Source organism: Pavona decussata, unplaced genomic scaffold (assembly GCF_977016875.1).
Source record: "Pavona decussata unplaced genomic scaffold, jaPavDecu1.1 SCAFFOLD_112, whole genome shotgun sequence".
NCBI classification, from domain to species: Eukaryota; Metazoa; Cnidaria; class Anthozoa; order Scleractinia; family Agariciidae; genus Pavona; species Pavona decussata.
In genome coordinates, this window is record NW_028145526.1 from 602,501 (window position 1) to 619,228 (window position 16,728).

The window sequence follows — 16,728 nt, forward strand, 5'->3', positions numbered from 1 at the left end:
CAAAATAAGAGTGTACACTATTTTCCATCGTTTTTTTTGTTTACTTCTACTCGATGTAACATGTGAAGTCACCTTTTGAGCTGTTCGGAAGACGCGCCCGCCTTCAAGCCCTCGTAGACAAGTTTGGTTACTTTGAAAAGCACGTCAGGAGCCCGTTACGTTGAGGCCTGGGAACGAGACTGGTGTCTCAGTGAAAGGTCGCAACTCACACCTCCCTGCGATGTTTCTCGTGCAAGGCTGCGACTTCCAACCACGCAATTTCAGCGCAACATCGTTGTGCCGTTTTTTTTTTTTTTTTCAGGAAATACCGCAAATTTGCATCCATTTTGAAACATATTCGAAACATCCGTAATCTCGCGGTGATAAATCGCACTGAAATCGCCGCCACATGAACGCGACAAAGGTTGCATTGCACGGGCCATAAGACAAATGCTGCAAAAGGGGTAACGCAAAGAAATTACAAATACGTCTCTGAGAAATTTTCCAAAACTTCATGCAACGTCGCCGCAAAGACAACGACTTTGTGTCTGTAACTTATGACAGCTAAAGATTTCAATGACCTCTAGTCTGGATTAACTTGGAAAAAGGCCCCTCTTGACAATTACACAAAAAATAGCAAACGGAAATTGCCGCGATTATAATGATAAAAAAAGACCACTTTTTCATACCCACTCAGTATCCAATGTTTTTTCTCAGAAAGGCTAAAAGTTTCGGCCAAGCATCCTCTTGAGCATGCGCATTCGCTTGTAGCTCCCCTCCCCACACCATGTTAGGATTATCAAAAGGTCCACTCAAAAATGCCGTAACTAATGACGAAAAACAGACAGGAATATAGGGAGGCTCAATGATATGTCCTGCACCGTGATAACGCAACACAGAGCACAGATGTCCTTTTCCATTCTTGTTCATTCTCTCATACACCAGTCTAACGTTGTATTCCGCATTCATGAACATATCGTTTGTACCATGAATCAGTAAAACAGGACAGGAAATATTTTCACAAGGAGTTACTGCTGAGAATTTAAAATTCGAACCATTATCTTCCATCACTGAAGGCTGGGCATGGGCATGTCGCATCACAAGGCCGTCCTCTGTGGACAATATTTTACTGCGGTCACAGTGAATGACCTCCGATATTTTCCCTCGGTATTTAAAGGGGATTACGTCGGCGTATGGGAGTGGTGAAACTGCTACAACGGCTTTAATAGCATCGCTTCTAAAGCTTGCTAGCAACAGTGCAACCCAGGAGCCCGAACAGTTGCCATAGAGACCAATGCCACCTGGTATAACCTTGGGATACTTGCGGAGCCATTCAGCTGCTTCTTCATAGTATTCAAGCTCAACATATGGTGGCAGCATCTCTGATCCTGAATCATTTGGAGGAATGCCCCCCAGAGCAAGCGTAATAAATCCACGAGAGGCAAAAAGCGATGCCCTTGTTTCAATCACGTTAACAACTCCACCTCTTAGATCTATCAAACCTGCAACGGGAACAAATCAAGATATTTTTTTTTCTTTCAGCGTAAATAATAAGGAGCCACATGTCATATTTTTCTGAAGCATGTCAGCGGTCCGGAATTCACAATAATAATAATAACAATCTTTTAATAGGATGCTCCATCACAAGAGTGGTTTACATAGAGGTCCTATTACTAGATGTATGTTATATGACGCAATTAAAATATAAAAAATTTAAGCTAAAATCGATATATATGATATAATTAAAAATATAAAAAATTTAAGCTAAAATCGAGATATAAAAATAATTACAACATACACACTGCAAGGATTAAAAACAAATACTTAATTATAAAAAGCAGAAAAAAGACACTTCTCAACGTAACAAGTTACGCTAATCCAATTATAACACTTTTGAAACTACTTTTTTTAAGGAAATTTTTTTCAAAAAATTAGCAAAAATTGGTGTTTAAACATATTTGCGTTCCACTAGAAGCAGAATGTAAGGGGATGTTACCTAGATTACAAAATAATAAAATAATGGATCAGGGGTCGTTTCTCGAAAGTCCCCGTAACTTACCGGGCCCGATAAGTGTCTTTGGTGATAAATGTTTCTTAACAAAAGTCAATTTTTGTTAGCTTTGAAAACTACATTTTAAAATCATATAATGCTATGAAAACATTGGCCAAGTACCATGTCTGTAATCACTGTGTAATCGCCGAGAAAACATTTCAAAATATCATAACTTTTCGGGCCCGGTAAGTTACCGGGACTTTTGAGAAATAGGCTTCTCAGCTACGTTTAATCTGCGTAGAAAAGACCAACAGAATACCGTAAAATCCTGCTATAAGCTCCCCCACCCCAACCTCCCCCCGCGCTTGTAGGCCCGCTCAGTTATAGGCCCATCTATTTGTAATCAACAATTTCATTCTGGTTATAAGCGCCCCCCCCCCCCCCCTCCAGTTTATAAGACCTCCCTTGCACACCCTTCCCTTAAATAAGGTAAGGTATTTCTTTATAGGTATCCCCGCTCATAATCCTCCCCCTCCCCACATCCTCTTTGACTTGTTGCCTTAATAAAATCACATTCACAGAACATTTAGACCAAGTAGGGGACGGAACAATGATTTTTTTGTTACTATCTCATCAAATACTTTCAGACAATGACCGGAACAAGACGACTTTGAAGAGGAAAGCCTTAACTAAACCTTGTGAAGTAGAACTGAGATCAAAGTCTGATCATGTTTTGTTATGTTCCGTTACAGTTAAGAGAGTCTGAACGGTGGCACCTCGATAACACTAAACACTTAATTTTTGGGCTCTGTAACATGAAACAGTTAAATTTTAGGCATTTCAACACTAACAGAAGAAAATTCACAGTAACAGTAAATTTTAGCCAGAAAGAAACAAAGACAGCTCCAAAAAGGCCTATGTTATTTTGTTTGATATACCAAGAAGTTTTCAGCCATTTCCCGACGACTCCCGATCATTTCGAAAGATAGATTTCCGAAGACTACCGGAGATTCGCGAACACTGCTGAATATTTTCGAGTTGAAATCCGAAAATTTTCAAATATCTTTCGTCGTTATATTCACATGTGAAAGATATATTTTTTCAGTGTAAAGATACGATATTTTCAGTGAGAGAAATCCTTGTAATTCACTTTAATTTGTATATAGGATAAAATGCTCAAAAAAGAAAAAATTACAGATCAATATCATTCCTTCCTTGTCAAAAGCTCATGGATATGTGCCGTACCTGATCGTCCAGATGTTCCAGTTTCCCAGAATACTGTTGCACATGGGTCGAAAAAAGAGACTACAGCCCCTTTGAGAACACGCTCAAAGTTCATGAACTGATTTTCGAAAAGCAGATGAGAATTTACAATGCTAAAAGGCTATGGGTTTTCATGAAAAACCCTCTAAACACTTAACAGTATTTTCTCCGGAAACAGTCAACATTAAAAATTTGGCTAATTTAACTGTAAACACTAAAAATTATAGGCAAATAACTCTAAACGCTAAACCCCATTCAGACCCTCAGTTAAAGCTAGAGTTTCAAATTTGGTCTTGAAATTGAAAAAAAAAAAAATAAATGAAAATAAAAAAAATAAAAATAAAATAAAAAGGTGTCACCTGTTATCAGCTTGTTTCCAAACGTCTTTTCGTTTTTTTTTCCGCTTCTAACCCCCCCCCCCCCCCCCCCATCCTTTCCCTCCGGATATCAGCCCAACCAACACCCTCACGACCGGGATTTCACGGTAATGAACTTTTTTCCTTGTTCGAGGCTACTTGAAAGGATGAAAATCAAAATGAATGTTTGGTTTGTCAATAACGGTAAATTGGCCACCGTTAAGAGAGATCACTGTAACGGACGGCACTCAAAGCCATTTGACGACTAACTTCGCTCGAGTTAATAACGCAATAACCAATAACGCAGGGAAATACTTTACGGACAATCACTTGAATCAACTTATTACGACAAGCCACGAATCCAAGATTATATCGTAAACTGAAATCAACAATACAAACGAAGAAACTAAGCTAAAAACCTAAAATAGAGACCAACTCTGGGAACTTAAATCGCCGTAACTTTGGGCGACTTAGGGCGATTTAAGGCGACTTAAGCAAAACACACTGTAAAATTTAAGCTATTTTAAGCGACTTAAGGCGATTTTGGGCGACTTAAGGAGAATTTATACAAGGTGCAGTAATTAAGCATGACTGTTGCCCATGTATAGTTAGGCCTATTAATATACCACAGTGGACATATACAAATAATTTGCCTTGTTTAGGTCCCACATGGATATGGAACCCTTAACCTTAAAGGCAAACAGGATGTTCTTGCCTGTGAATGATTTATTGTAATCCACCAACCCAAGCCTTAAAATGCATATAGCTGTTCAGATTACTGAGAAATTATCCAGGCTTCATCATCACAAAGATTTCAAGTCCTTAGTACAGACACTCCAGTTCAGGCCCAGAAAAGCCTTCAACATGACCTTAACTAACCCGCATAGACTTTAACAAAATGTGTCCAAGAAAGGAAATAAAATATTGCCTAGATTTTTATGATGCAAGCATTATGTATCAGGAAACTCCATGGGTGATCATCCCCGAAAAATTTGACATGATGCACATTATGCCCACAAGTGATCACATCTGGAATTTTTTGATACATAATTCATCTATTAAACAAGAGTATTGATCAGTAATAAATATGTAAAGAGTATCAAAAATCACTCAATCAATCACAATGATATATTTAATACACATTAAGCTTAGCAAGCTTATATCAAATAATTTGATCAACTTCAGCATTTTGTAACATTCACTATTAATATAACACTTATGTCAATAGCTGAATTCCTCCATGTCAAATTCCACTAATGTTGCTTGATGGTCGTGGTTGTCAAATTCATACCAGCTTCAAGCCAGAAATCCAGCTATAAAACTGTTGATACGCCTCCTTCTGTAACGTTTTACCTGTTTAAAAGAAAATATATACCGTTCAACTGATGACAATATAACAGAAAAAGAATACGCATAAAAGCAAATTCACAAAAATGTACTCAAACCTTGAAAGCATGCATTGGTGCCGCCATTTTGAAGACGATCGTCCCAGCATGCATTTCTTCATCTCTATTTGTTCCCAGTGCCCACACTTCTTTGAAACGCATGCAACTTGCGAATTCCTGGATTTATTTTAAGAGGTTTTGGAATTATTTCCGGTCGCAGTGGAAAAGATGTCCGTAGAATTGCATTTCTACTTAATGGTCAATTACAGGAAACATTTTGGCATGTTATCCTTTCTTGCATTTATGTACTGTTCGATGGCACCTGATTAGTTTTCCAATTGGTAAGTGACTGATAGTAGATAATTTTAACCTTCATACAGTGTGCACTTAGCTTATAAAGTTTATCAATTCTTGATAAGAGACATTGAATCTGATTTCATTGATTTTTATGTAGGACCTAGTTCGAAAAAAATATTATCTTTTTATCAGAAAAGAAAAGCTTATTTTATTTATTTGTGTTATCCAAAATATTCCAATAAAAACTTCATGTAGGAAAAGGTTTCCACATTTCTGTTCATGTCTTCCTTCCATGCCTCAGTAATTGCACATGACTTAAGCCTCAGCACAGTTTGAATCTATTGCTTAATTCATACCTGCTTTAAAACACATTGTGTTAATACCGTATTTATTTGATTAACCAGCCTGGGCACTTAATTTTGGGACCATGAGGGTCTCCCAACATTTTCAGCAAGCCAGGGAAATTTTAGAGAATAACAAGACGAGGGATAACGGGGGCTGACAAGTTTATTTCGCTTGAACAAGACACAAAAAGTGCAAAATCTAACATAAACAATATAAAAGTTCTTTGAGTATCGTATCTAAAACCAATTTTGGAACACAACTGACACTGATCTTACTTCATGCTGGGCTAGTACATATATGTTATTTACCGGGCGGGAGGTCCGTATGGGAAAAAACTGTGCCCGAGGTCTTGAGTACGGCCCGAGGCCGAAGGCCGAGGGCCGTACTCAAGACCAAGGGCACAGTTTTTTCCCATACGGACCGACCTAGACCGGTAAATAACTTATTTATTTTTTTCTGTTTGTTTGCTTTTTTTCGCTGGGACGTTTGTAAGAGTGTAAGTTCAAGGCTAGAGGAGGAAAGTGGTAACAAAATCCTATGAAACAAATGTAAATAGGGCATCAATTTAAGTGGCATGTTTATAGGAAGTTTAATTTTATTTTCACTCGCAAGTCATCATGTAAAAAAAAGATAAAACCATTTAAGAGTCATTGAAATGACAATCATCTGTCAAACGTCAAAAGTGGATGAATGTTGACACGCTGCTAATGATGACACGCATGTCCAAAAGGTCTAAAAATATCGTTCGAATGATAAACATTATGAATGAAGACTCAAACACGGCGAAGTTTACTTTTCTTAACGGTTCGATACATGTTTAAAACGTCCCTGGATTTGTCAAAACTAACTTTCCAAAAGCAAGTTCAAGTTAATCTGAGTCTGAGTCATCTGAGATGATAATGTGGCGTTTTTGCGGCTTTGACCGAGCCGAGCTTTCACCACTGCTGCAAGGCGCTGTATTGAAAGAGAACTTGAACGTGCAGCCTTCAATTTTACTGATGTTCGAACCAGCAAAAAAAACAGTGAAGGGATCCTCGCCTGAAGAAGCTTGCTTGTCTTCTCTCGGCTTGACTGGGTGCTGCGAGGCTTTGACTGCTTGATTAAGCGGTGCATCGTTTGAAGAGATGGGAGATTTCGTTTCGCTGCTCAGTAGCAAGGACATCTTTCGCTGGTGGTCGTCGGAAGCAGTTTTGTAGGAATCTAAGCTTTTTAAATTCTTACCGGTATGTCCACTCCGCTGAGCTACATAATTAACAGGAATTTCTGCATCCATCACCGTTGAAATGCAGGTTTTTCGCACAGAATGGTAGGTTACATTTTCAGACAGTCCTGCATTCTTCGCAGCCTTCGTCAAAAATTCTCCGATCTTGTTTTTTCCGAGAGGAGCTCGACTGTACCACACCGGATCTGCAGGCTTTCTTTTGTGGTTTATTGCCAGGAAGAAAGGCGCCTCGGGTCTATTCATTTCTTCAGGACGTTGGCTGGCGAACTTTAGATACAAATAAACTAGCGCTAAATACTTCTTTGGAGCGATGCAAGTGTACCTGGCTCGTACACTCCGCCATCTTTTTTACGGACGTCCATGAAAAATCTGCACAGCAGAATGTTGAGCTCGTTAGGAGGAATGTTTTCCAAGGTTCTTGTCTCTCCAACTGAGGAACAGTATCTTCGCCAAATGTTCAGATCGTAAGTTGTCTTTTTTTTAGTGTTATCAGGACGAAGTGAGTGAATAAAATCTTGAATTTTGCTTAATTGCCTGTCATGTTCAACTTCTTCATATTTTAATGCCGTCGTTTCTTCTTCTGAGCAGTAAAATTCACTTTCGCTGTGTACACTCTCGTCTGAATCCATTTTCTTCAGAATTTATATTTTCCTTACATATTTCTACGGGAAGTTGTTTACGTGTAATTGTTGCCTTTGTTTGTAAACTTTCGCAACAATTTCAATTTGCCGCGAATAGCGCGGATAAAAATCCGGACCGTGGTCCGTATCGTAAAAAGCTGGACCGGTTACGAGCGCGCAATTAGCCAATCAGATTCGAGGATTTGAGATTCCGGCCCGCGGAAATGCTTCAGAAAAAAATAAAGAAATGTATTTTTTTTGGGAGGGGGCATGGTGGGCTCTTATTTGAGGGCAGGCTCTCATTCACTTTTTGGGCTTTCGGGGTTGGCGCTTACTCGAAGTAGGTGCTTATTCATAGGTGGGCAGTTTATCGCATAAATATGGCAAACTGCCAAGAAGGCTTCTTGGAGTGCAAGAGTATTGGAGCCACGCCAATGAAAGAATATTCTTGTACCTTTAATTTAGGGTTTCTGTTAAAGTGTGTAACAACCAGGTCTTTTACTTTTAGAAAGGGTCCTCCAACCCTAGCTTTTAAGTTCTCACATTTGTATGGGGGATGGTTGATGGAATTATATATATTAATTAATATTATGACCATCAGTTGAGTCACTGACAGAGATCAGTAACCCAATGAACACACTATTTAATTATGGACAACAAATTCATTTTTGTTTTTATTGAAATGGGGAAGTTTATCCGCTGGGGGAAATTTGAGCTTTTTCTAACCTAAGCGATTTTTAAAAGATCGGCAGGGGCTGAGGGGGGGGGGGGGGGTGGGGGCTCCCATATAAAAGTGAAAGGGATAAACTCGAAAAGTTTGACAAGAAGCCCTAAAAGGTATCAGAATTCTGTTTTGTGGGCATGATGTGAACAATTTTTTTTTATCATTTTAGTTAAGAGGTACCAAATCAGTTGATTGACATTTGCTGCCTGTCATATTTTTTTGGCTCATTACCCTAAAAGCTACCACAATGTATCTGATGGAAGTAATTTTAGCTTTTAACACCCTAAGGGGTATCAAACCACAAATATTAACCCCTAAAAGGTATGGCAATCACCCCCGGAAATTTAATATGAGATTCCCACTCCCCCTGCCGGAGATATTTAAGGCGACTTTAGGCGACTTTAAGCGACTTAAGGTCCCAGAGTAGGGCTAAATAGTATTTAACATTCCGATCATTCCATAACAAAATGGCAAACTCAAAGCGAATTTGACGTGCACAGAGCTGTGGATTAGATTATCCCAGTTTATTAGAGCATTCTTCTTAATCTTTTCGGCATTCTCCTTAATCTTTTCGAACATTTGGGCGCTACCTTATATTACTAACCTGGGAAAGGTCCATCCCCGGGGGGAATGAACAATGTTCCATGAAATCTTTGATCTTTCAAAACAATCCTTTTCACTCCATCAGCCAAAAAACGCCATTCACATGTCACGCTCGACAAAGGTTTCCGCAATCCCTCGTTTGGAGAGATGTGATCACCAAAGCATTTAAATTCGACCTCAAAAGGCTTGGTGGCATCTCTTTTTAACAGCCTTATTCCTTTTCTCTGTCCTGGTGCGGGTTGCATGCTCCACAACAACCCCATGGGCTCAACGCCACGATAAGCTCCACCAAAGGATGGGTCAGAACGAACATCAATTCCACCATCTTTATCAGCGATATAGTGAGCGTATGACTCATAAATTTCGCCTTTTTCGCCCACTATTCTTGCTTGTAATGTAACGTTCTGGTTTGGTTCAAGTCCGGATACAAGAATTTTAACTTTCTTGTCAACAAGGGAAGAATTCGGTTCTACGGAAATAACAGATCTCGCCCTCGATGAAGCAGCGGACAGCTTTCGTGCGAAACAAGCAATTCTGCGTAAGTTATACATATGTCTTTTGTAAGTGGACACAGAAGTAACGATTAGCTGGATTATGTGTTCGTGTAAACGAACGATTGCAAGTACGGTTAAATCACCAGCGACAGAACCGAAGCTTCCAAAGTGACTGTCAATTAATATTTGATCACCGACTGCATTCCACCGATCTGTAGTCACGCAACAGTCACGCATATTTAACAATTATCCTGCGAAATTAGCCGACGAGGCCGTAGGCCGAGTTGGCTAAAATCAGGCGATATTCCACAAGATTGAGCAGGATAATTGTTTTATTATTCAACACATTGATAACAAAACACAGGTTTATAGCAAAAAAGCTGGAGGCGACCTTTATTTGTCAGAAAAGAAACTTGTAACATTTTCTCGCGCGCGGACAGGCATGAATGAAAGTGGCAGCTTTGTTCAAGTTTGAATGAGATCGAGAGCGTTTTACATCAAATTAAAAAATTGAGTACTCGTCCAGTGGGCCAATCGCTCCGGCAAAATTTTCCACAAATTTCTTGCCTCAAAAGCTAAGACCAAACAGTATTTTGAAGCTGCGAAGGATTTGTTGTGTCAGTTGGGCCGTGTCGGGAAAGAAGCGCTTGTTTAGTAATTACCATGATACGTTTATTTGAGTTATGTTTTAGAGACCTTCAACAGTTTTTCAAGTAATCTATTGTTTCGCTAGTTTTAAGGAAATTCGTTTAATGTCAGGAAACGTTGCGGTCCCGCAACTAAGAAAGCCGAACTTTGATTATATAATCGTGTAATTAGAGGTAAAACCGCATGTAAAACTAATGTAAGGATTACCTCTGAGATTGTCAAATGCGCCCACGAAATAGGAAGTTAGTAACCGCGAACTTTGTGGAACGTGATGTACCGAACTTTACAATGATGTCAAACTTTGTAACCACAACACCGGATTCACGTGTCTGGGTGTGGATATCCGTAGGTTTTAAACGCAGAATTGTAATCTTAACTTAGTCAGAATTGTTAGATCGCAGAATGTGTAACGTCAAAGTGTGAAGAATAAAGCGGTGAGGGTGAAAGGGGGAAAGAGTTTGCGGAATGGTATGTGGAATGGCGTGCGGAATGGCATAATTATGCGAAATACGATTTACGCGGGGAATAAATTAACTGAAGAGCGCATCCTGCTTTCGCGCCAATTTTATAAGAGCAGCAGTTTTTTCGATGTTGCGGACTATTAAACAACCAAACAACAGATCGAGGATTAGAAAATATACGCCTGGGATAGAACATGTCTGATCGCTGGTTAGAAAGTGACAGTGAAGAAATCGATGAAGTTTCGCATTCAAGGAACTAAGAATAAATTAAATTTCTAGTTGACAAAAAGAACGTGGCAGCGAGTAGCCTAGACAAAAAGCAACGCCAGACTGGAGAAATAACATCAGTCCAAGGCCAAAACTATTATGTGAGAAATTTTAAATTTAAATTCGGTCATTTTATCAGACTCTTTGACGGTTACAATTTGTACAACTCATGGGAAAAATATGTTCTACTTTTTCTCACCTTACATTTTCGTCGAGCGACGAGTACGCAAGTCACTGTTGAGCTGCTGACTTAGCTAGCTACCTAGCTATTTAATACGGCGATTCAGGTAGCTATAGTTCAGTTACGCGTTATCAAACTAAACATATCCGTCTTCAATTAAGGTCTTTCAGTGCCAGACGTCCCAAACTAAAATGAGATTTAAAAGCGAAAAAGCCCTAGAGCAAAAAAGCAGATTACAAGTGTGGTGTCTAATTATCGACACTGGTTGTTTGAAAGGTTGTGAAACTATTCTTATCACAAATGCATTTTGGTCAAATTGTTGTTCATTTTTCCGCTCATGATTAATGAATCATCGAGTATACAGAGTATGAGAATTGATCTTTTACCGAGGGTTTAAAAAGAAAAAAGAAAAAAAGGGTTATTACAGTTGAACCTCTCCACAACGGCCACCTTGGGGACAGAAGAAAGTGGCCGTTGTGGAGAGGTGGCCGTTATGGGGAGGTAGGGGTGTAATATGACACCTTTTTTTCGGGAAGTACAACATGTTTATTATGCCAAGTTCATGCTTACTGTAGCCTATAATGGCAATCCAATCTTAAATAATATATTTTAAGATAAAATACACAATAAAAGGTAAATAATGTTTTGAATCAAAATGTTAACAAGACGAAAAGAGTAAGGTTCGCAACATTCGCTATATTATTGTTGACAATTTATGCTTACTGCAGCATATAAATGGAACACAATCAAAATACGTTATTATTAAAATGGATACAGAAACGTAATGTTCTGAAGACAAATGTCGATGACTGCATCAGTTTATAAAAAAAGGTTTCTACAAAAACTGAACTGTACTGGCCGTTGTCGAGAGGTTATTTTGGCAGTTGGGGACACACTTTAGTGGCCGTTGCCGTTGTAGAGAGGTGGCCGTTGTACAGAGGTTTAAACAAGAGCTAATGTATGGACTGTCCGCCGGGACAAAAAAATGTGGCCGTTGTAGAGAGGTGGCCGTTGTGGAGAGGTGGCCGTTAGTGGAGGTTCGACTGTATTTGCTCTTAGTAAAGGATCAATCTTTGTCCTGAGAAGACTTCACGCTGCCACGTTATTTTTGTCAACCGAAGTCGCATGGAGTAAAGTGAACATGAAATTTAATTTACTACGGATTTACTCATAGTTCCTTGAATGCGAAAACTATAAACAGTTTTCATCGCTTTCTTTACCCTCACTTCTTCCAAATCAACAATCAGACGATCAAATCCTTGAATTGTTGTTAATATTTAGTAAGAGTCCGCAACATCAAAAAAGCTGCTGCTCTTATAAAATTGGCGCGAAAACATGACGCGCTCTTCAGTTAATTTATTTCCCACGTAAATCGTTTTTCGCATAATTATGCCATTCCGCACGCCATTAATTCCACATACCATTCCGCAAACTCTTTCCTCCTTTTACCCTCACCGAGATTAAAGTCATTTTAAAACGAAAGTATACAGTCCAAGATTGTCGGACCGGCAACGTACAGAAGTTCTCTCTATCGCAAGCGAGAAGTTCTGAAACAGGCCGAGCTGAACAGACTGGAAAAGCTTTAAAACGATTTCTCGGGTGAGTGTTTCTTTGTTTACTACGCAAGCAATTTCACGATCTTTCCTCAGTGGTTTGACAAACGCATCTTGTGCCTTGTTGCTTGCAAGAACTCTCGAAATTGCGTTTCATCAGATATCCAAGCACCTCGAAGTCGTTTTTTCAACCTTTTTCTCAGTGTTTGGATATCTGATGAAACATGCTTTCGCGTATTTGATATATTACGTAGAATTTTGACGAAATATTGAATACTGAGTATACGGTATATAACCGAAGTTGTACAGTAAGTTGCATCTTCTAACTTTTTTTGACTAGATCCGGCACCTCTTCTTTGTCCGCTTGGTGCCCTACAAAAATCTCACACAGTACCCGGGACCCAATATTAATTGCTGCCGCAGCGAGGGAGCCTGAAGCCCGGGGGGGGGGGGTACTTCCTATAATGGCCTATATGGGGAGGGTCAGGTGTATGAAAGGGTAGGGATTCACGAGTCGAAGTATATGAAAGGGTAGGGAAATCTGTCGGGTATTTAAAAGGGCCTTCCATTATTTTCCAATGGAAGGTATACGAAAGGGGTGCCATTTGTCAATGGAAGGCATACGAAAGGGGTACCTTTTCTGCCAAAAATGGGTCGGACCTCGGGGCGGGGCCTTCCAGTATTAAATTTTTATGGGTTCCCCCCTCCCCCGGCCGGGGCCTGAAACGACCGACCAAGGCAGCACTCTTATGGGCAAAGAAATATATATTTGGGGCCTTGCGAGTGTTTTCTTGCAAAATGCAAAGGATTGTGGTCGCGCAAAGATCAAAGGAACAAGGCATTGTGGTTAATTTTGTGGACACCACAATGCAACGCGCTTCTCTCTCGACTGGAGGAATTGAAGTTGGTATTTTCTCGTTTTTAATGCTCCTAATTTTACGGAATGTGTCTACTTCGTTTATATTTTCTTAACTGCATCACTTTTAGTTTTAGAACGCAATATATTGGCATTTAAATTTAAGGTATATCCTCAAAGTAATGATAAATAAATTCGTGAAATTACCCGAGTTGATACTGTATTCTTATTATTCGCTATTTTGTCTCGAATTCCACATAGTGCCATGCCTGCCTTCAGTTTATCGATTACAGTGGTAGCTAATAAGTCGTACAACCTGTCAATTCGAGTAAACTCGAGAAGTAATGTACATGCAGTTGCCCTGTAGTAAGAAGAGTAATACTCTCACTCACTCTTCTTAGAAGAAGAAGAGAGAAAAAGAAGAAGAGGAGTGATACCTCTAGTATTTGTGCTTTAAGTGAAAATAAAAAAAAAATGTTAAAAAAAAAAAAAGAAGAGTGAGACGCTTCTATGGGAGATGACTCAGGGGACCCCGTTGAAGTGACAGGATTCTAACAGCAGGTACCCCAAACTCTATTAGAGATAAAGGCTGTGACCTTTGCGTGAGTGCTGTAATTTGAGCGTTACGGCGAAATTATAAGGATTCAGTATGGGAAAAAACGATTCCTACTTCAATTTAAAAATACCGACGAAATTTCAATACAAATATCTCTACCTGAACTCCCTTGTCTGTTGTCCTTTCTCCTATGTGCTTTTTGGAGCGATTTAGTGCGATTTCAGTGATTTTTAGCTCCATTGCTTTTCTCTCCGGCGATATCAATCAATGAAAATCAATCATTGATTGCAATCAATATAATCAATAATAATCAATTATAATTAATTGATTGATTTTGATTAGTTCAACCAATCAATAGAAATCGAAACTCACTCACCGACACGTCTTAATTTTATTGATTTTTATTGATTTTTATAGATAATCAATAATTGGTTATGCAACGGTATCTGAGTAAAACCTGACCTTTGATTGATCTAACAACGTATGCACGTCACGCGTCATATATACATATACGACGGAATTTTGCACCCTGTAGTAATCCGATTGCACCACACTTGAGTTGGGGGAAGAAAATATAGAAAAAAGGGAATAAAAATGTTGTTGTTTTGAGAACATCAGTCGTTTTAAATAATTAATAAATAATGATATCATGATGATGCTAAAATTAAAGGATACGTTTAGTTGTGATATATAGTTGAACAAATAAACTTATTAAAATCATTTGTCAATTCATGTGATGCGTTTTATTGAAAAGGAAACCGAGATTTGAAGTAATCAATGATAATCAATACTAATCAATGCAAATCGATCATAATCAATGAAAATCGAAACTCACTCAACTTTTGGGCTTCGATTTTTATTGATTTCCAATACCAATCAATTGATTATTATTGATTATATTGATTTTCATCGATTATTGATTTTCATTGATTGATATCGTCGGGTTTTCTCTCTAGCCTCCCACGCAGTCGTTTTTAGTCGTATTACCTCCTCCCCACAAACGCCTGCTCACCTAAGCGCGACATGCCTTTCCCATTGTTTTACTCCCCAAGCAACCTAGCCAATCACCATCGACATTGGAGTCATCGTCGGAGACATCATCGGAGACATTGTCTAATGACATCAAATCAAATTGTTGATTACAATGACCGCTTCCGTTTCCCGCGAGCTTTGAGCAATCTCTGGTACAGTGAGTCTTGAGAGATCCCGGGGAGTTAAGTTGGAATATATACATTTTTTCACTTCTGGAATGGCTGAAACGCCAAAACAAATATCGAATGTGAATACAAGCGCTTCTTGTGCGACGTTTTAACAGCGTTATCTGCTGGGAGAGTCAAAATCTTCAGAAAAGTGTAATTGATCTTCCCCGGGGGGGGGGGGTACTCCCCTATATAAGGTATATAGGTATGTGCCGCCCCAAAGGGTATGGTTTTTGAGCCGTTTTGGTCTGAAAACGGGTATAGATTTTGACAATTACGGTCTGAAATCGGGTCGGGTTTTTGGGGCGGAAAACATTTACGAAAGCTTACAAACATGTTTTTCTTCTCCGCACGTAACTGGAACAACTAACTGATAGCGAGAAAAAGAAATAGATAAACTATGTCATTCCAGCTTACTTTTACTCCTTGCGTCAACTTCCGTTCGGCACTGATGCATAATTATCAGGTCTGAAAACGGGTATGAATTTTTAGAGGTCAGGTCTGAAAATGGGTGTGGAAAATGGCATGTTTAGGTCTGAAATAGGGTCGGATTTGAAGACCCGGGCGGCACACCCCCACCAAGAATTTCGAGGAGTACCCCCCCCCCCCCCCGTGACCTTCCCCGCCTGATCGAGTTGACAGTCGGTGAAGATATCACCTCTTACGGGTGTAGCCTGCGTAGCAGTTGTTTCCGTTTCCCTCAAGCCAAGCGGGGTAAGCGCGCGGGGGCATTGGGCAAACGGGTAGCAAAAAAGTAGGAGCGGGGGGGGGGGGGGGGGAGAGGGGCGGGGAAGGGTGCGAAAACTCTGGAGCAGATTTGTTTGTTTGTACGAAGTGCTACGAGAGACTAACTCGATTAGAGAAAGCAAAGAAGAATGTACAATTTATTAAGGGAGATCTGCACTATTTATCAGTCCATTAAAGACTATTAAACGGAAAGTTACACGGTAAACGACAAAGAGCCGATCAACTTGTGGTCCTTGTGGAAAATGCCGCACATGCCTCCGAACAAATTGCAACAACGAAGCGAGTTTCAACTGCAAAATCTTTAAAGTTTACCGACATATCGGGTAATGCACTAGTCATTTGTTTCCTCCGCCCCCCCACCCCCGCGACATTCGGGGACTTTGTCGGGCAATAGCGGGGGAATTACTGCAGTTTTGCGATGATTTTATGCCCAGACCCCCAGGGACTTTACCTCAAATTTGCCTAACCTAAAATACCCCCGGGAAAACCCGGGGGAATTTTTAAAACAAAGCGCCCACGAGGAGACTGCGTGCAAAGGATTCTGGGTGCATTCCTCACAAGCAGCAATCCAACATGGCTACCGGAGAGAGTAAAATAATGATGACAGGCCAAACACGGCTCCTATAGGTCGAGATAAGAAGAGCAATTTGCTCTTGCGAGTACGCATTTCAAAGATCTCCCTTTTCTGTACAAAAGTTGGGAATAGTCTTTTTAGATCTCTTTCAGCAAAGGCTGATTTTCTATCAAGTGCCACATACTCATCTGCATGGTTTTTAGGTTAAGCACAGAAGGGCGATATTCTGTAACAAACGGCGAAATGATTTTGCGCGTTTCTTGTTTGTTTTGTAGTGCCGACATTCTTTCGCTGATATTGACTTCTGAGAGAGTTTTATCTATAAGGTTATCGGGGTAACCTCTGTAGCGTAATCTCTGGTTGAATAGAGTAATGTTGTCTTCAAATGTTGTTTTTGAAGATTTT

The 16,728-nt window shown here is 39.7% G+C and overlaps 1 protein-coding gene across 1 annotated transcript in view; it reads right to left on the reverse strand.

Moving 5' to 3' along the window:
• Window positions 1-9,489, reverse strand: part of LOC146470684 (bile acid-CoA:amino acid N-acyltransferase-like) — a 10,010-nt gene extending 521 nt beyond the window's left edge. Inside the window, exons 1-2 of the mRNA XM_085121678.1 lie at window positions 8,789-9,489; window positions 1-1,481 (exon numbers count right to left, since the gene is read on the reverse strand). The exon at window positions 1-1,481 is cut by the window's left edge and continues 521 nt beyond it. Coding sequence (XP_084977804.1) covers window positions 673-1,481; window positions 8,789-9,338 — 1,359 coding nt within the window. The 5' untranslated portion in view covers window positions 9,339-9,489 and the 3' untranslated portion in view covers window positions 1-672. The remainder of the gene's footprint in view (window positions 1,482-8,788) is intronic.
• Between the last annotated feature and the right edge of the window lie 7,239 nt (window positions 9,490-16,728).